The sequence below is a fragment of the Choloepus didactylus genome, chromosome 6 (genome assembly GCF_015220235.1).
Source record: "Choloepus didactylus isolate mChoDid1 chromosome 6, mChoDid1.pri, whole genome shotgun sequence".
Taxonomy (NCBI): domain Eukaryota; kingdom Metazoa; phylum Chordata; class Mammalia; order Pilosa; family Megalonychidae; genus Choloepus; species Choloepus didactylus.
This window is the reverse complement of record NC_051312.1, coordinates 6667175-6686990: the sequence shown is the minus strand read 5'-3', so window position 1 is coordinate 6686990 and position 19816 is coordinate 6667175. Positions and strand designations below refer to the sequence as shown.

General features: G+C 46.6%; 1 protein-coding gene across 1 annotated transcript in view; it reads right to left on the bottom strand.

The window, feature by feature from the left end:
• Positions 1-222: 222 nt before the first annotated feature.
• The window catches only part of CPT1A (carnitine palmitoyltransferase 1A), a 77499-nt gene continuing 57905 nt past the window's right edge, over positions 223-19816 (bottom strand). Inside the window, exons 12-19 of the mRNA XM_037838500.1 lie at positions 18774-18879; positions 14185-14301; positions 13081-13245; positions 6216-6350; positions 4197-4349; positions 3395-3508; positions 3063-3155; positions 223-2329 (exon numbers count right to left, since the gene is read on the bottom strand). Of these exons, the coding sequence (XP_037694428.1) occupies positions 2243-2329; positions 3063-3155; positions 3395-3508; positions 4197-4349; positions 6216-6350; positions 13081-13245; positions 14185-14301; positions 18774-18879 (970 nt within the window). The 3' untranslated portion in view covers positions 223-2242. The remainder of the gene's footprint in view (positions 2330-3062; positions 3156-3394; positions 3509-4196; positions 4350-6215; positions 6351-13080; positions 13246-14184; positions 14302-18773; positions 18880-19816) is intronic.

Below are 19816 nucleotides of genomic sequence, written 5' to 3'. Positions count from 1 at the left end.
AAAGCCAGTCCATTTCTGGTGTTTCACATAATGGCAGCATTAGCAAACTGGAACAGTGTCAAATTCCTGTCTTCGTTTAACAGCTGTTTACTGGGCACCTACTATGTGTCAGACCCCGTTCTGGGCACTGGGGCAAGGGAACGCACCAAGTGGCCCTGACTTACAACTTGGCTTCATCACGCATAACAAAACAGACAGAAACAGACACTGTAGTAGAGCGGGGTTAATTTTTTATTCATGATAACCTACATTCACACTCTACATTCCCAAGATCTACACCCTAGAGAGCATATTGTATTTACATGCAGTGGACATTCCGGGATAAATTCAAACCACAGCTCCGCTAAGGCTGTGATTTGTTCCAAATTAAATTAAATACATAATACTCTTACCTCCCCCTTTTGGCGGATCTCCCTTCTTTTAAGGAGTATAAAATTGCATTGGAAGTTGCGCCAATTAATTCACAATTACATTTGAAACCTGAGAGGCGGGCCCAAATACGACTACCCTTGAATTCACGCGCGAACATGGTAACACACATCGGTTACGTGGTCAGCAGTGCATGACCGAGGCGGCTCTGAGAGCAGATGACACCGGCTACAGGCTGGTGACCGGAACCCATGCTTGCCCCCAGACGGCTGGGGGCCTTAGTGACTGCTGTTGGATTTTTTGTTTGATTGTTTTTTGTTTTTTTGTCTTTTGTTTCCATTTCTTAAGGTTTTTAAAGAGGAAAAAAAAAATCTTTGGCCCATTTAGGTGGAATTTTTACATTACAAAATATACATAAATAAAATACGTATGTGCTCTTCAGCCAGCGCCTTGGCCCCCTCCCCAAGTTCAGCCCTTGTTTTTGTTATTACTGGAGTGCAGAACTCTTGAAGGGGAGCCCGCAGAGAACAAAGTGGTCAGCAAAATAAATACACAGTTAAAAAGACCTTTAAGCTTGTCATTACAGCTCTGAGGCAGTGGGAATTTCCTTCCGTGATACTTTAATTTTCATATTAAATACTGAAGACGATTCAGTGCATGATTGCTTTTTGGTCAGGCAGACCCTTTTGATAAAGGCACTCCGAAGGCGAGGACAGGCTGTGTTGATACCTAGCACCCATCACCTGCAAAGCTCCAAAGATGACCAAGCAAGTTGCTTCCATCTAACCCCCCACGCCACCCCTCAACAGGAGCCTCCTGGCAGAACGGAGCTGGGCTCTCTTGAGCATCCTGCGGTTGCCCTCAGGTTTTATTCCTTTCTCAGGAGCCAATACCATGCTCTCCTTACCATGTGTTTGGGTAAGCCATACTCCAGAGGCACATATCGCATTTTATTCTTCAGTGAAGTCCCTAGACATAAAATATTTGGCCCTCAACCCTTGGTCCCCATCTCTGATATGTGCCAGTGTTGCTTAATTATGATAGGAAGGCATTCCAATTAGGAAAACATGGCAAAGCTGCCCTGTTTTCTATGGGTAGGGAAAAGGTTTATTTAGGGTCATTCATACTCAGTTAAATTGGGAAGGGAGTGGTATATCCACAATGCAGAAATAAAGACTTGACAGAAATAATCTTTCCTATGGTCTCCTCTGCATCTAGAGCCTTTTGTTTTTAAGGCACTGGGTTTGAATACGTGTAAGGTTTCTAAAACTAGAGGTGTGGCATTCTACCTGCTTAAAAGATGGAGAAGCAAAAATAAGACTGTCAGACTCAACTATGACAGAGCTACCCGCAGAAAACAAGATGTCGTGTCCAAAAGCACAGCATCCTCAGTTAGTGCATTACACGAGGGTTAGCTGTAATTGTTACCAACCCCAACTCGAACAACCCTTTCTTCTTTGCACACAACAAAGGCTGAAAGTTAGATGCCCTCACGAGCCAGGTGTTTGCTCTCCACTGAGAAAGAGTGCCATTTCCTTTTGCAATATTTGCGAAGCCACAGCTCCACTAATTCCTTAAGTAATTCAACATATTTTAATCCCTTAATAAATACAAGCCAATGCAAAACTTTAGAGGGGACTTTATCAAATGTTCATGGAGTTATTAAGACATACCTAGAAGCAGTAGGTTACACTTCACATGGTGGAGGCTACTGTTCTGGCAAAAACAAAAACACCAAACCTTTTACAGAAGGGAAACATCTGAGTTCTTTAAGGGCAATTTTTCATCCTGAACTACCATCAGGATTTATACCTAGTTCTCATTTGGTTTTTATTGGAAGAGTTCATTTTCCTCCAGGGCCACTCCAGTGGAATTACTTTTTGGAATTAGAAATGGTCCCAAACAAGGAGAGGATATCCATCAACGCCTGCCTCAGGTGCTTCCCAAAGCGATGCGAATCCTGGCATTTAAAGATAAAAAATTAAAAAACAGCAACATTAAAATGTGGACTTCCCACATTTCTAGCCTTTTCAATCATAATCCAATTCAAAGAAATAAATTCCTTTTGGCCAAGTCTCTAATCTTTGACTGAATGTTTTAACTGTTAATTTACACAATCTAAAGAGGCGTTCAGGGTAACATAGTTACCGGTTTTGTTGGGGTGTGTGTGTGTGTTTCATTGGAGGCTTCCCTAATGTTAGAGCCTCACATCAGACACAGCAAGTAAATGAATTCCGATTTTTTTTCTTTAACAGTGAACCTGATATCGACTGTCAGGTTCCATACAATGTGGAAAAGGATTAAGTGTGGCCAATTATGAAGGGGTCATTCATTCCATTCACAAAAGGACATTTCCGTCCCCACCCCAACTATAGTGTATTGCTATTTTTGAATGTGTGCTCACTATTTTTGGGCCACCCTCCATGTGTTATAGAAAGTCAAAGTGTTACAAAAGCACTCCAATGTTATTTGAGATTTAAAACCACTGCTATCAGCAAAGATAAACATTTTCAACCAAATACGATATATTTCTTTAAAACTAGGTTAAGTGGATTTTGAAATTCATTTCTTTTAGAAGGTACAAACCAAGTAAAAGTAGATTACTGAATTGAAGTTTTACATGCAATTAAGGACGTGCCACTTTTCAAAATAAAAAAAGTGATAATACCCCATCTTTAGGGAAAAGGACTTACTGTCTCAGGGCAAGAGAACTTGGAAGATATATGGAAATTGATGAGGTTATCTCCCACGAGAATATACGACACACCGTAGCCATCATCAGCAACCTGTGCAGCAAAATAAGTTTACACTTAATGCAGGGAAATGAGAGGATGTGAAAAGGAACTTATTTGAAATCCAAGTCTGTCACTAGCACCCATAAGAAAAATCAGCAGGAATTCCTTTGTACCAGTACACAAACCGTAGCCTCAGAACTGAGGTGGGCCTGGCAGAGTGGTGGACGGGCAGGCACGGCCCTGGGACTTGGGGCTGTGTGTTTAGTTTGGTGATGCCCCTCTTCACTTACTGGTCCAAAGCCCCCTCCGCTGGACACGTAGTCCGGATTTCTCTCCAAGTCAAACAGCTCCACCTGCTGCTGAGGGGTCTGGCTGGTGGACAGTCTCCACGGTTCAGACAAAACCTACCGAGTGAGAGAAGGACCCTGGAATCAGGAAATGTTCAAATGACATGTTCCCCGAGTCCCGTGTTCTTCTGTGACCGAGAAGCCCCACTGCAAAGAGGAGAAAACCTGCACTCTGTCTTTTGACTGTTTCAGACTCAAAAGGCCTATATCCCTGAAGGTCTGGCTGTTTGGAGCGATGCATCTGCAGAGAGGATGCAGAGCGGCTAACAGCGTCTCAGACAAAAATGGTGGCAGATGCGTTTGTAGTAAGATTTGGGATGGGGGCAGAGTGCTGCAGACCAGGTCCCAGGAGCCAATCGCCTGTTCAAGTTTCAGGAATTTTCCAGTTGGTTGTTAAACACAGCCATGACTAAAAATTAAATTTTATCAACTTTCAGTCGAACCAACTGTATTAAAAACCAAGGTAACAAATACCCAGGACTCATCCCTTCCTACTTATCTTTATACATTTTTACAATTATCTGCGTTTGAGGTTATTTACATCTATCAAGTCACGAGGATAAATCCGACAGCAAAGTGTTCTGGGGCACTGAAGAAATCTGCAGCTCAAAATTCCCATTTTATTATAGCCACGCCCAAAGACCCACTCTGTATGCGTATTCTGATTTGCAGGGCTGGACTTGGTCGCTGAGTTTTGGGTCAGCCAACGCACTTGAGTGAACTATCTGTAGAAGAGGCGACTTACTTCCTTAAGGAAAGGGGAATCCACGGCCAGGTATTTGGACACCACGTAGAGGCAGAAGAGATGACGATCGATCCCAGAGCCGGTCATCGCCAGGCGGTACAGCAGCTGGTGCTTCTCGGACGCAACCTTGAATAATTTCAGCCTCTGCTCAACCTAAAATAACAAACCATGGGAATGAAGTGCACTGGACATTTCAAGCTCTGCAGGATGGATCTCGGCTTAGCTGCATGGCTGGAAAAGGAAGTGCCTGGCTCTGCTGGTGAGCTGTGTCCTGGCAGCTGCCCCTCCCGCAGACATGTGCCCACCGGGGCGCTCAGAGGCCACGGAGGGGGCACAGCTGGAGATGCACTCGCTGGGTCCCCTTGCAGCCCACCCAGCGTTATTTCACCTCTTACACAAACGAGATCATGATGTAGGTGGGAAAGCTCCCGTTTTGACAGTTTCCACAAGGCTCAAGTTCTCACTGTGTGAAAACGAAGCTCTGTCCCTCTCACTTCCCGGCTGTGTTGCCGTGCGTGAGAAGTCTGGCTGGCAACTCGACTCAAACAGCACTTCTGGGGCTTTAAACCTGAACCCAAATAGGCTGTTTCCGGTTCTTTTTGGCTCCACGAAATGAATCACAAAATCAGGGAAACAAAAGGTCTCTATAGGGAGATGAGATGTTGACACACTCAAGACCCGGCTTTCACATCTGTTTTTGAAGGCATCTGTGCCAGTTTGGATGTATTATGTCCCCCCAAAATGCCATTATCTTTGATGCAATTTTATGGGGGCAGATGTATTAGTGTTTATTAGGTTAGAACTTTCTGATTGAGTGTTTCCATGGAGATGTGACCCACCCAACTGTGAGTGACACCTTTGGTTAGGATGTGACCTCTTGATTGAACGTTTCCATGGAAATGTGGCCCCGCCCATTCAGGGTGGGTCTGGATTAGTCCACTGGAGTCCTATAAAAAGAGCTCACAAACAGAGGGACCTCAGAGCAACTGAGAGTGACATTTTGAAGAGGATCTGCAGTAAAGAGAGGACAAAATGCCTCAAGAGCAACATTTTGGAGAACGCCATTTTGAAGTGCAACCTACGAGAAAGCGGACGCCAGCCACGTGCCTTCCCAGCTAACAGAGGTTTTCCAGACGCCATTGGCCATCCTCCAGTGAAGGTACCCGATTGTTGATGACTTACCTTGGACACTGTATGGCCTTAAGACGTAACTGTGTAACCAAATAAACCCCCTCTATAAAAGCCAATCCATTTCTGGTGTTTTGCAAAATGGCAGCATTAGCAAACCGGAAGAGCATCTAATGATAGATTAGAGCCACCATCTATCATGACACCAACAGATTTCTCTCCCCGTGTTGCTGGAAGCCTCTCTGGAGGCAGGTTCTCCACAGAGGAGAGGGTCTCTGCCGGCATCTCCCCATCAGGTGGCAGTAAGCACCCATGGCCTGGCATCAGGTGGATCCACCCAGGGCCACTTACTAGTTGTGTCGTCCAGCGATTTGCTAAACTCAATGGAGTCCTTATCTAAAGTGTGAGGTGACAACACTGCCCAGGGTCACTGCCAGAATTGAAAAGACAGTGAACGGAAAACCCTAGCTCGGAGCCAGGGGGCCCCAGTGCTGGGCCTGGGCTTCAGCAACCTCAGGCAGAAGGTTCCGTAGAATAGCTGCTACTTCCTAACCTAGATTCCAACGACTCAGGTCTTGTCCTCAGCACCTATTTCCTGCCCCTTTATTCATCAGTTGCATATTATTTGGACTTAGAGCCTATTTACCATCTAATTTGTTCTACGACAACAGAGAACTGCCCTGCAATGCTCCCCTCTGTGCACACAGCCCTGCCGTTACCTTGTGGTGCTTCCTTATCCCTTGCAAGAGGTAGAAGAAAGGAAATGCAGAATACGGCCTCTGCACAGGGGCGTGTGTGGGACTGAGTTAGACAGGACTGAGCGGCCATCTGAAGGTTCCTTTTCAGACCGTGTGAAGTGCGCTGCTTTCTCAGCTTGTGGGGCACCCTTACCGTCTGCGTGGGGTCCACCATGGCACGCACGAAACTGCACGACTCGGTGGTGCAGGAACGAATGGTCTCTGTCCTGCCCTCACGGAAGAGCCGGGTCATGGAGGCTTCGTACGTCAGGCAAAATTTGCCCATGTCCTGGGAAAGGAGAGGTATTTTAAGACAAGGCAGGGCACCGAGGATGCCGTCTGAGGCCTAAAACACGATCGGCCAAGCTCGACGAGGAAACACTGCCTTTCAGGTCGGCTTTGGTTTTGAGCCAGCGTGGTTAGACGGCGGCATTGACTTTGGCTTTGGGAAGGGCTGGGAGGGAACGTGGCCGCTGGGCAGCACGGGTTTCCATTTCAAGATGCAACAGAGGCGTCACACAGCATCCTGCATTCCACACACCTCGGCTTTAATCCCCGTTACACAAGCCTGACTGCACGTTAGGAGTACAGTGCACAACCAGGAGATCTGCAGTCAACGGTCTGGGATTATTTAAAGATATCTGGGATAAACTGGAGCCACTCCCTCGGATCTGGACGATGGTGGGAATGCACCAGTGGAAAAGAAAGACCAGGGCTGCAAGAGAGAGGAGGGTTTGTGAGCGGGACAGCGGGAAGGGGTTCAGGGCACAAGTCGGGGGTCGGCCCGAGCCTGGAGCATGGATGGCTCCCCTCCCTCACTGGACAGGAGGAAGGACAGAGCAGGAGGGAGCAGCCGAGGGGGGGCTGGCAGGCGCTGGGGTAGGGGAGCCCACGGAAGGCCTCTTCTGCAAGCTTCCATTTCTCAAGGAAAGAAGACAGGTGGCCGGCTAGGAGTAAGGATGGGGAAGGTGCTGGGAGTCAGGAGAGAGGAGGTGTGGAAGGGGAATTTAGGGGAGTGGAAGAGTGGGTGCCCAGAGGCCCGCTGACCCTGGCAGTGGAGGAGTTTTCACAATGGGGCTCTAGGCTGAACCAAGATGATATGCCTGCCTGTGGGGTGCGGGGGCAGGGAGTGGAGGGACGGGGTGACTGTCACAGACCTGGAATCTGCAGAAGGGAGGGGCGGAGGGAAGAGAGCAGAGGCCCCAGGAAGCCCCGAGACGCTGGCCTCGGGGGCCGGATGGCACTGGAAGGATGGGAAAAGCGGAGGCAACCTGCATGTCCCCCGGAGTGGAGACCCTAGAGAGGCTGAGCTGGGGACAGCAAGGGCTCTGGGAGGAAGCAGCAGCTGGAAGGACAGAGAGGGGGTCCAGGAGGATGGACCCTGCAGGCTATAGGAGGAAGGTTGTCCTGTGACCCCGGGGTGACGGACTGGCCAGCCTGGACGACAGCCCGCGACAGCCCGATGCTGGTCAGTCAGGCTGGGAGCAGGTGTCGGGCAGGGTGGAGCATCAGGGCACCCAGGAGACACCTGTTGTGACATCCCGAGCCCCAAGCAGGAGCCCAGGCACCGCTGCACCCGGCTGGACAGGCAGCTTGCGCTGGGACACTGGCGCTGTGTGGGCAGGACTCTTGCCACATGCGCCAAGATGTGAAACCCAGGCCCTCCACCATCCTGGAGAGGGAGAAGACACAGCCTGGAGGACAGAAGGACCCCGGTGGAGTAAGACAGTGTCACACATCAGAGAAGGAAACCCAGGATGCCACAGTGACAGGTGATGGCAACAGTATCGTCCTGTTCCTTGGCAGCCGGGCGCTTCCTAAGAGGGTGACAGCACATCAGGGTGCGGGTACTGGTGGAGCAGGCTCCCAGGGGTCCAGCACATAAAGCCCAGAAAGGAGCAGGCCCCAGGGTGTGGATGGCAGGGCAGGGGGGCTTGGAAGGGGCCGGCGGATGGCCCGGCTCTGTCTCCAGCCTCGGCTCCCTATGATGAGGGTCTCCACATGCCCTCGGGGTCCAGCACAAAGACCCACCAAGTTACAACCGTCTTTCCTTGATACATCAGTAATTACATTTTCCTCGGACGGTGTCCAGGACACACTCAGATGCCCTGCTCTATCCTACGGCAAACAGGCTTGAGAGTAGGTTCCCAGGTTATTTACAAAATATCCCTCCCATCTCTCCGATGAGAGGTGTTTGCAAAGGGGCTCGTTATAAGAAGTGGGAGGGGAAGGAGGACCCAAGGAGAAAGTATACATTTTGTATTTTAGTTATTTAATAAAGGTTAACTTCATTTATGGATACTGGAATGTTCTCCTTCCTTTGATGTTTTCCACCTATTTAAAACTGTAGAAACCATTCTTAGCTCAAGGGCTGTATAAAAACAGACGAAGGACCAGATTTGGCCCATAGGCCACAGTTTACAGATCCCTGTAATAAAGGATCAAGTTTCATATGTTGTTTTATGACTAAACTTTTCCATATAATGTGCCACAGGCATTGTTTAACAGTTATATAAGTTCCAGTGTATGAAAATACCGTAATTTAACAAGTTTCGTATTGGTGACCTTTTAGATTGCTTCAAATATTTACAGAGAGCACGCTTAAATATATCCTCATGTACGTGTCCTTTTTTATGGATAAATAAAAGTAGAATTTGCCGGGTAAAAGGTTATGCCTTTCTGGCAGAATTTTCCAGCTGTGTGATTCACACTCTCACAAGTTCTTCCAATTCAGTGCCATGCTGAGAATCAACGGTTGCATCCAAATACCCCTTCTCATTCACACCCACCAACGCAAAATTAAAACATATTTTCCAGTTGCATAGGGAAAAAACGAATCTTGTTTAATTTGTTTTTATTAAATTCCTAGTCTAAGATTAAACTTTTTATATACACTCACTGACCATTTGTATTTTTCTTCTCTTGTGAACCATCAATTTCTGTTCTGATTCCATTTTTCTATTGGGGGTCTTGATTTTTTTCCAAATGGAATGATTTAGCCAGTTTTCCCAATTTCCTTTACTGATTATTCATCTATTGTTCCTCCACTGAGGCTAAACATCTCTTTTATCACATACTATTTCATGGATCTATTTTTGCATCAATACTACACCATTTTAATTACAATTTTCTAGTTTCTATATGTATTAGTTAGGGTTCTCTAGGGAAACAGAGACAATGAGAGATATCTGTAAACATAAGATTTAAGAAAAATGTCTCACGCAACTGTGGGTATGCACAAGTCCAAATTCTATAGGGCAGGCAGCAACTGGAAACTCCTGTTCGATGAACTCCTCAGGAAATGCTTCGCTGGCTAGCCAAAGAAGAAGTGAAGGTCCTCTCTCTCTCTTCCTTAAAAGTCTTCAACTGATTGGATAAATCCAGCCGATTGAATTCTCTCATTGTGGAAGACACACCCTTCGTTGATGTAATCAGTCACAGCTGCAACCAATTGACTGATGATTTAATAAACCAGCCTTCTGGTTTATTAACCAGCCACAAATGTCCTTGCAGTAACGGTTAGGCCAGTGCTTGCTTGACCAGACACCTGTACACCATCACCTGGTCAAGTTGACACATGAACCCAACCATCACACTATATTTTAGGCTTTGAAAGAGCAATCTCCACTGCTCCAACCGCCACTTTATTACTTTTCTTTTTCAGAATGTTCCTGGTTATTCTCAAATGTTAATCCTTCCAGATGAACTTCAAATCAATTGGTCAAGCTCCTTTCTTAAAAATGTATTTGGACCTTTGACTATGTTTCAATTAACTGTGTAAGCTGGGAACTTCCACCTCTCCAGGATCTTGAGTCTTTTTATCCAAATTCGCACATTCTCTCCCTTCCTGGAAACTTCTGTGTTCCTTGGTGGCTTCCAGGCCTTTCTTCCCAGAGGACCTTCCTGCTTTGTAAATGAACGAATGCCCGGGGAACTGCGGTTTTGGTTTCTAGTCTCCATGGTATTTTCCAACTCAGCCACTGTTGTCACCCGAGGAGACTGGCTTTGCATAACTCTGCACTGGGCCTCCCTTCTGGGTGCAGCACCTGGTTGTAAAAGTGCTCTGCCTGCAACTCCGAGCTGACCCTCGGGTGCTCCTTTTGTGCAATTACCCTGTCAGGCTGCACTGGCGGCACTTAATGGAAGAACATTCCAGAACAGTGGAGCTGTCAGAAGCACCCTTCTCCTTGTGGCTTTAATGGGGCCCTCCACACTTTCACCTTTAGGCGATATGTGGCTACTCCAGACATCATGGTGCTTATCATGTTAAGAAACAGCCCCTATTCCCACGCACTTTTACCAAGGACTGTTACCAGGAATGAATGTTAAATTTTGAATGCCTTTTTAGTATCTCTTAAGATGACTATCTGCTTCCTCTATGATGTAACATATCATTGGACTCACTAATACTAAACCTTTTTTCTATCACTGGTGATTATTCTTTTCCCATACTGATAGAATCTATTTGCTAATATTTTATTTCAGGTTTCTATGCTTACTTTCATGAGCAGAACTAGTCTACAGCTTTCTTTTTTTTTCTTCTTTTGGTGGTTTCTAGCAGGTTTAACAGCACAATAGTGGTTAAAGACACGGGTTCTAGAACCAGCTTGCCAAGCAATTCTCAGCCTTGCCTCTTACTAGCTACTAGCTCTCGGGCAAGATGCTTCACCTGGTGTGTAAACTGGAGAAGAAAAGGTACCTGGTCAGGGCTGTCGTGAGTGTCGGTCCTTGCAAAGCACCTGGCACAGTAGCTCTGGCAGCTCACTGAGGTTAATTATCACCTAGTTCTGTGAAAGAAATTGGGCAGCTTCCTTCCCGTCTGTCATCCCTGCAGCTGCGAGCTCTTCAAAGCCACGAGCCTACCTAGACCAGGTCCAGTTTAGCAGCTGCTTGTCTTGATAACTTCTTCCTTTCATCCATGCACACTCATCTTTCCTTGAGTTAGTTTTACTAAATTGCAGTCATAGAAAATAATAAGAATTTCCTTGAGATTTCCAACTATACTACTGTAGAACATGGTACTGTCTTAGTAAAATCTTTCCTATAACGGAGGTATCACCCTGCTTTTATAGTTCCAGCACTGCTTATTCATATGCACAAAGTTTGCTTGGCAATTCTAAAATTCAGTCTTATTCATCCTAAGACCTGACACCTCAATTTTATCTTTTATTCAGTTGATCTCCCAAAGACAAAGAGCTGAGTTAAAGTCTCCTACACTTATTGTGCTTTGCTCCAACTGCTTGTGGTTTATGCCTTTCAGCAAGGATGTTACTTGGGAAAATAAAGCTTCCTGTTTGTCACAATCATTTTTTTTTTAAGAACACGTTTTAAATTTTATTAGGGCAGCTGTAGGTGTATAGGAACATCATGCAACAGGTACAGAGCTCCCATATACCCCCTCCCACACACACACACTCAGTTTTCCCTATTATTAACACTTTTGCATTGTTAGTGTGGTACCTTGTTACAGTTCATGAAATAAATTATTATAACTACGCTATTAACTTTAGCGCACTGTTTACATTGTGTTGTGCAGCTCTGTGGGTTTGTGGGAGGGGTAACTTAAATACATCCTAAAATTTCCCTTCTTCCTCTTTTTGGATATACAATTCAATGGTGTTAAACTTTTTAAAAATTAAATCCCCATTCCTTAACCCCACCCCGGCCCCTGGTAACCCGTATTCTACTTTCCGACTCCATGAATTTGTTTATTCTAATTATTTCACATCAATGCAACCATGTAATATTTGTCCTTCTATGTCACAATCGTACTTAAGAATTGTATTATCTTCCACTTTGATGTGGTTTCGGCCCATGAGTTCTAACTTATCTGGGATCAATATCGCCACTTTTGCTTTTCTGCATTTGCTTATTGTGCCAGTTTGAATGTATTATGTCCCCCAAAACACCATTATCTTTGATATAATCTTGTGTGAGCAGACATATTAGTGTTGATTAGGTTGTAATTCTTTGAGTGTTTCCACGGAGATGTGACCCACCCAACTGTAGGTGATAACTCTGATTAGCTAATTTCCATGGAGGTGTGGCCCCACCCATTCAGCAGGGGCCTTGATTAGTTCACTGGAGCACTATATAAGCTCAGACAGAAGGAGCAAGCTTGCTACAGCCAAGGGGGACACTTTGAGGAATTCACAGGAGCTGAGAGAGGAGCTGCAGCTTACAGAGACATTTTGGAGACGGTCTTTGAAAGCAGACTTTTGCTCCAGAGAAGCTAAGAGAGGACAAACATCCCCAGGAGCAACTAAGAGTGACATTTTTGAGGAGCTGAAGCCTAGAGAGAAACATCCTGGGAGAAAGCCATTTTGAAACCAGAACTTTGGAGCAGATGCCAGCCACATGCCTTCCCAGCTAACAGAGATTTTCCGGACACCATTGGCCATCCTCCAGTGAAGGTACCCGATTGTTGATGTGTTACTTTGGACACTTCACGGCCTTAAGACTGTAACTTTGTAAGCAAATAAACCACCTTTATAAAAGCCAATCCATAATCTGGTATTAAGGCAGCATTAGCAAACTGGAACACTTATTTTCTTAACTTCAGCGGCAGCAGAAGGGGAGCCTACAGGTATGGAGGAGGGCCGCCCACCCGGCTTCACCTCAGAGGTGACGTCTCGGGGCTCACCCTGGCCAGCCGCCTCGCCCTCTGCCCTCAGCTTCCTCACCTGTGGAATGGGGGCAGGGGGTAGCAAGAGCCTCCCAGGGAGGGGGCGTGTGGGGAGGATGTGTGTAAAGCACTTAGACCAGTGCGGGGCACACAGCAGAACTCCTGTGGCAGCAGGTGTTATCACTGGGCGCGATTAACAGCCCTGGGGGGTTCTGCTGACCCCGGCCCGGTTCCGACCACGAGCCATAGCAGGCCATCAAACCAGCTGGGCTGTGCTTTTGTCGCCGGCAGTCCCCTCACCTGGGCCAGGTCCCAGGCCTCTCCCACCCATTGGGTATGCATTTAGGAACCCCCCCAAAGTGCCCGCAACCAGAGCCAGGCTGGCGGCTCTTACCCTGTAATGAGCCAGCTGGAGGGCGAGTTGCACGAAGGCGTCTGGGCTGGTTCGGCATTTCTTGATTACGGCTTTACCAAAAGTGACGAATGGAAAGGAGTGGAAATCGACATCGTTTGCCAGAATACTCGCGACGCTCAGGGAAGTCTCTATAACCTCTTGACACTTAAGAGAAAGAAGGAAACAAGTTTTCACTCAATGGAGGAGAAGACAAGTATTGACACATACCCGGAAGAAAATCAGAAGCCAGTTTTCAGTGGGGCTACAAAATTGCTACTTAGAAATACACATCTCATGTTTTCCTCTTCGTTCTTTCCAGAAAGGTGATCCGGGAGCCCCGATATGGTATGAAGCCAGCCCCCGGAGGAGTGCTGGTGGGGGGTCCCAAGCAGTGAGAACACAGGGAAGTTCCCAATGGGACCCCAAAGGGTGTTTCTAGCGGTCACGGGTTTTGCTTGGTGAAGCCCACTGTTGCTGGGCTGTGGCAACCGAGAAAGCAATTCCATAAAATGGTCAGCTTCAAGGACCCCGAGCCCACGTGCCAGAGCACACCTCTCTGCAGAAAGCCCCTGCAGCCCCGAAGCCACAGGATCAGCAGACGCCAGCTGACGAGCCCACAGCTCTAGACACAGTAGTTTAATACATCAGAAATTATTTCTTGGGCCCCAGGAACCCTGCTCGGACGAGGTAAGCCAGGATTTCATCTTTTCCAGCCCTAAAATTCCTTTGCAAGTGGACTCTGGCCAAGTGGACTACATGTGAGAATCTTTGGAGGAACCCGATGTTCTAAAATTGATAAATTAGTGATTCACGGCATTTTAACTCTAAACTATGGGATGATACTTGGCTTTGTGTTTTAATTTTCCTGTTTAGCGAAGGTTACACTGGAAATCCCACCGATAACGAGAGCAAAAGCTGAAGATGGAAGAAGAAATATTTACTGAGGCTCCCAAGGGCCAGTAACAGGGGCTCCTGGGGATGACAGACTTCGGGCTCCGTGGTCTTCAGCTGAGCTCCTGAGCACTCAGGAAGCAGAGCTGGAAAACGAGGATGGAAGCGTTTAAATTCATTTCCTTCCCCGAGGAAATAAAAATTCCGACTTACTTCTTCAGGGATCTCCCACTGCAGCCTGGTGGGGTACGGGATGCTTGGGTTGGTGTCCCCTTTACAGTGACCGTCGTCTGTGTAGCGGAGCTGCAGGCCGTCAGTGGCCATCACGAACTGCCAGAAACAGAAGGCGAGCGTGAAAATGCAGAGCAGATTATTACACTTGTGAGGGTTACATAAAATTCCTTGATGATCCTTATTCTTTACAGAGAGATTATAGACTTAACGGTACAAACGTATTGCGTGATGAGGTGGTTTTTCTCCATTTTAGAGATGAGAGACACATGGCCTGGAGGGTTCAGCCGCTGGCTCGACGGCCCCCGTCGGCTTAGGAGCTGAGCTGGGGTTTGAGCAGAGAGTGTCTGATGCAAACCCACCCCCAGACCTGCTCGGATCCCCTTGCCAGGTCCCAGGCTCCCTCCTGGGAGCAAGACAGATGCGCTCTCATTGGATATTTACGGGAAGCCTGGGAGGTAATAACTATTAGGCCAATTTGCGTCAATGAGAAACCTGGGTCCCCGGGAGGGGAAAGAACTCGTCCAAGTTCATGGTCCTCAGTGAGCCAGGACCCAAACCCCCAGGTAAATCTAAGGCAGTTTATTCCACAAGTATTTTCTGAGCACCTGCCATGGGTTGGCAACTCCACCAAACACCGAGGATGCCGTGAACAAAACCGGCAAGACGTGCTGCCCTTCCTCAACAGCTAAACAGAGCAGCCCCCAGCACCCCCGCTCCTAGTATATGCCCGGGAGAAATGAAAACCTGTGTCCACGAAACCCCACACACGGTGTTCACAGCAGTGTATTCACACTATATAGCCCCAAACATCTGTCAACCCATGAACAGATAAGCAAAATGCGTTATGTCCATATGGTAGAATGTCATCCAGCCATGAAAAGGACTGAAGGAAAAAAAGGAAGTAACAAAGCACCGATGCATGCTACGATGGCATGAACCTTGACAACATTACACCAAGTGAAAGAAACCAGTCACAGAAGGCCACATGTGATGACAGGATCTCATTTATATGAAATATCCAGAAAAGGCAAATCCACAGGGAAAGACAGCAGGTTAGTGGCAGAGGCTGGGGGAGGGGAAAGGAGAGGCGGTAACAGATATGGAGTTTCATTTGGGCTGATGAGAGAGTTCTGGAACTAGATGGTGGTGATGGTAGACCAACAGTGAACACACCAAATGTCCCCCAATTGTACACTTTAAAAGGGTGGGTTTTATGGTATACAAATTGTATCTCAGTATAAAAATAAAAAGACTCTTTATTAAGAAAAGGAATGCCTGTCCTCTGGGAGCTTACATTCCAGTGGGGGAGATGGAAAGACACCACGATGTCCAAGATAAAGACGGCCGGAGATTGAGGGGCGGGGAGCGCCAGGATCGGGGAGCCTGACGGCGCGGCTTCTACATGGGGTCAAGGTTCATGGCCTCCTAGCCAGGCTCGTGACTGTGTGGCCCCACATCAGAGCCCCCGAACAGCTGGCCCATTTAACAGCAGGAGTACATCAGGAGCAAACAGCTCTAAATAGGGTAGTTTTTTTTAACTGACTGGCAGCTGTGTTAGTCTGGGACTGGACCTCCTAGACCAGCGATGAGTCTGGGGGTCCCTGGGGTCACAGCCCACCCTGCCAGCTGGGAAGTAACGGCTTAATGCCACCACTTCTAACTGGCCACGATGGCCTAAGACCAAATCCCTTTACCCTTATTTTATCCAGAGTACATAAAAAAATAAACCTGAACTTGGAATATCCAATAAATTATGCTACTTGGCAAATCTGCCCAGTATGAATGAGGCTGTCTGTGATTTATCAAAGAACAGCTCCTGTGTACTTCCTACTTGGAAAGTCCCAGGAGTGGGGTGTGACAAGCTGGACCAGGATGCTGTACAGAGATGTAAAATGCATCTTGTTGCTACGTCCAGAGGTGCTGGGAAGGCTGCTGGATCTTCACGGCGTTTTCGGCTGAAAGGGTCTCTAAACTTTGGTCGGCACTGGCAAAAGCTAAGAGTGCTTCTGATCCTTGGCAGCTTTCTACCATGTATCAGTGACACACACCATTGCCTAAAGCTGGAACATGCTGTTTTTCCTTTTTATCCTGTTTCTGACATACAAAACCTCCCCTGGCTGAAGGAGTGGTTGGTTAGGTTTTGTGGATACTCTAACCAGGGGTGAGAGAGCTGACAGCGTTGGAGGAAGTGTGACGGATGCTTCTAACCCTGTCTTGGGAGACAGGGAAGAGGGGGTGCTTCTAAAACAAGTGGGGTCACAGTGAGACCTGTGGGAAGAGGAGCCGGTAGCCAAGGCAGGACGGGAAGAGGCAAGACAGGTGCAGAGGCCCCGAAAGGGAAGGCACGGCATGTTCTAGAATTTGTTTAGCTCTAGGGGAAAAAAAGTGGATACAATTTTGTAAAAAGAAACGTTGACATTCAAAGCCTTCAAAGAAGTTTAAAGAAAAAAGAATGAGATATTGCAGTAAGATATACTCACAGGTTTACCAACCGATCTAATTTCAGACGGACAAACCCAGTGCCCCATCCCATAAGGGACGGTGAGCTCCTCAGCCCTGTGGTGACCCAGAAGTGTCTTCCACACCTGCCACAACCCTACAGGCTTTTTATTCTGCTCAGGTATTGGAGCAGCAGCAACATAAAAACACCAGGGGCAGTGTCAGCATTCGGTGTGAATCTCTACGGGCTTGCTGCTTTGCAGAAAACTTATTTCAAGTCTCATCAAAACAAGTTAATATGGTATTTCTGGGTCAAGTCCACTGTTGGTGATTCTAGAGTTTAGTAATTTCTTTTAACAAGAACCTGGCAGGTGAGTTAAAGAAGCAAAGCCTTCATTCAATTCTTCAAGCAGAACAGTTCAGAGAGTACTGAACAAAAACGAACCAAAAGTAAGAGGCAGGGGATGCTCCAGAGTGTCTTTAAAAAGCTGGGGTGCGAGTGCCTCTTTGTTGCTCAGATGTGGCCCTCTCTCTCTCTCTCTTTCTCTCTCTCTCTCTAGCTAAGCCACCTCGACAGGTGAACTCACTGCCCTCCCCCCTACGTGAGACCTGACTCCCAGGGGTGTAAATCTCCCTGGCAAAGCAGGATATGACTCCCGGGGATGAATCTGGACCCAGCATCATGGGATTGAGAACATCTTGACCAAGAGGGGGATGCAAAATGAAACGAAATAAAGTTTCAGTGGCTGAGAGATTTCAAATGGAGTCGAGAGGTCACTCTGCTGGGCATTCTTATGCACTATATAGATAACACTTTTTAGGTTTTAATGCACTGGAATAGCTAGAAGTAAATACCTGAAACTACCAAACTCCAACCCAGTAGCCTTGACTCTTGAAGATGACTGTATAACAATGTAGCTTACAAGGAGGTGACAGTGTGATTGTGAAAACCTTGTGGATCACACCCCCTTTAACCAGTGTATGGATGAGTGGAGGAATGGGGATAAAAACTAAAGGACAAATGGGGTGGGATGGGGGGATGATTTGGGTGTTTTTTTTTCACTTTTATTTTTTATTCTTGTTCTGGTTCTTTCTGATGTAAGGAAAATGTTCAGAGATAGATTGTGGTGATGAACACATAACTATGTTATCATACTATGGACAGTGGATTGTATATCATGGATGATTGTATGGTGTGTGAATGTATTTCAATAAAACTGAATTTAATAAAAAACAAAACAAAACAAAACAAAAACACAGAACATTGTCAATACACCATAAGTCCTCAGCATGTTCCCTTCCTATCGATGCCTGCCGCCCAAAATTATTATTATCCTCACTGCTAACAGTACGGACTATTTTGCCTGCATTTGCATTTTATGTTAATGGAACAACAAAGACCATATGTACTTTCTGTGTCTTCTTTATATAGGTGCAAATGATTGTAAATTGTTAATTTTTATTGCTGCATAGCATTCCATTGAGTAATTATTCCACAATTTTTATCCTGTTTACTTTGATGGCCATTTGGATAATCTCAATTTGATGCTATTAAAATAATTCTGTTTAAAAAAAAAACAAAAAAACTATATGAGGTACTGTGAATACTTGTACACCACAGATGATTATACGATATATGAATATAAATCTCAATAAAACTGAAATTAAAAAAAAGCTGGGGTGAGGGGAGAGGACAACAAAGGTTTGACTTCTTTTGTAAATAACCAGTTAAATCTAAGAATTAGAACAGTGGCAAAGGCCTGCTGCATTTTTATAAGCCCAGATTTTAGCAGGCTGGCTTCTATCTGGCCTAAAACTTGGTAGCTAGGAGAAAGCTAGGAGACACCTAGCAAACACAAGAGGGTTTAGTTCAGAAAAAATTGAGCTTCCGTTCTGCCCCAGCTGCATTAGAGCTGACTGCCGTTTCATCATTTCGGCTCCACAAAGAGACGACGTTAGGTGTGTGGCCTTTGAGGGTCACGACTTGTAGATGATGGGGACAGAACTGCCTATAGTTTTGTGTTCTAATTTGATATACAACTCCACTACATGTTAAAAATTCATACTTTGTAATCCGACAAACGTGATAGATTTAAATTCAGCCCGGCGTCGGGAGCACACACACTCACCTCCCACAGGTGGGCGACGATCGGGGCGTCTGCCCAGGAGTGCTCGGCGTTCATGCCAATCTTGCCGTTTTTGAAGACGATAAACGTGAAGGACTTGTCAAACCACCTGCAGCAGACCAAAGTGTTCACGGAACATCAGTGTTTAAGAAGACAACAATTAATACATTCTGAATGGGCTCCGTTCCTCAGCACCCACCCCTCTAACAGCCAGCGGTAGATGGCGATAATTTGTACGGACAGAGAGACTAAAAGTACGAAGATTCAATGTCATCTGTTTCTTCCCTGTCCCAGACACCAAGATAAGAGTTTATGCCCTGGAGGCTTGAAGGAGAGCAGGCGATTATGGCGACATGAGGGATGCAGAAGGCAAGTGGTGGAGAGATGAACATACTGCACGTGCAGGGGGCGGGGCCTCACTCTACACCCCAGACAGAGGAGCCTCCAAAAGCAGGGGCGAACCCCACGTCCAGGCCACCTCCAAGCCCAGGCCCTCTCCACGACCTTCTCCCACCTGCTTCCAGGTGACAGCAGCCCGTTATCCCTGGTGTCTCCAAATGAAGGGGGTCATGCACAGAGAAGGCAAGACTGCTGCTTAACCAGGGTGTGTGTGTGTGTGTGTGTGAGAGAGAGAGTTTTGGTGGAGAGGGGACATTTATAACTTGCATTTTTATGCCCCTCTTATTCCTTACAGTGTAGGAGATCAGGGCTGGGTGTCAGCCCCATGTGGAATGTCTTCCAAGCTTACAGGCAAACTAATCTCCGTCAAAAGACACTTAGGAAGACTTGGCAAGATGGCAGCATAGAGAGGAGTGGAATTTAGTTAGTCCCCTGGAACAACTAATGAACAACCAGGAACAACTAGTAAATAATTTGGAATAACTGCTGGGGGACAACTGTGACTGTCCACACATTGTACACCAACCTGGATTGGGAGGAATGCCTGAGATCGCAGCATAAATTCTGTAAGTAAAAATTGCGGAACTGTGCCAGGAGCCCCCTCCTTCACAGCAGGCTGAGCTGCACAACCTTGCTATGATAGAGAG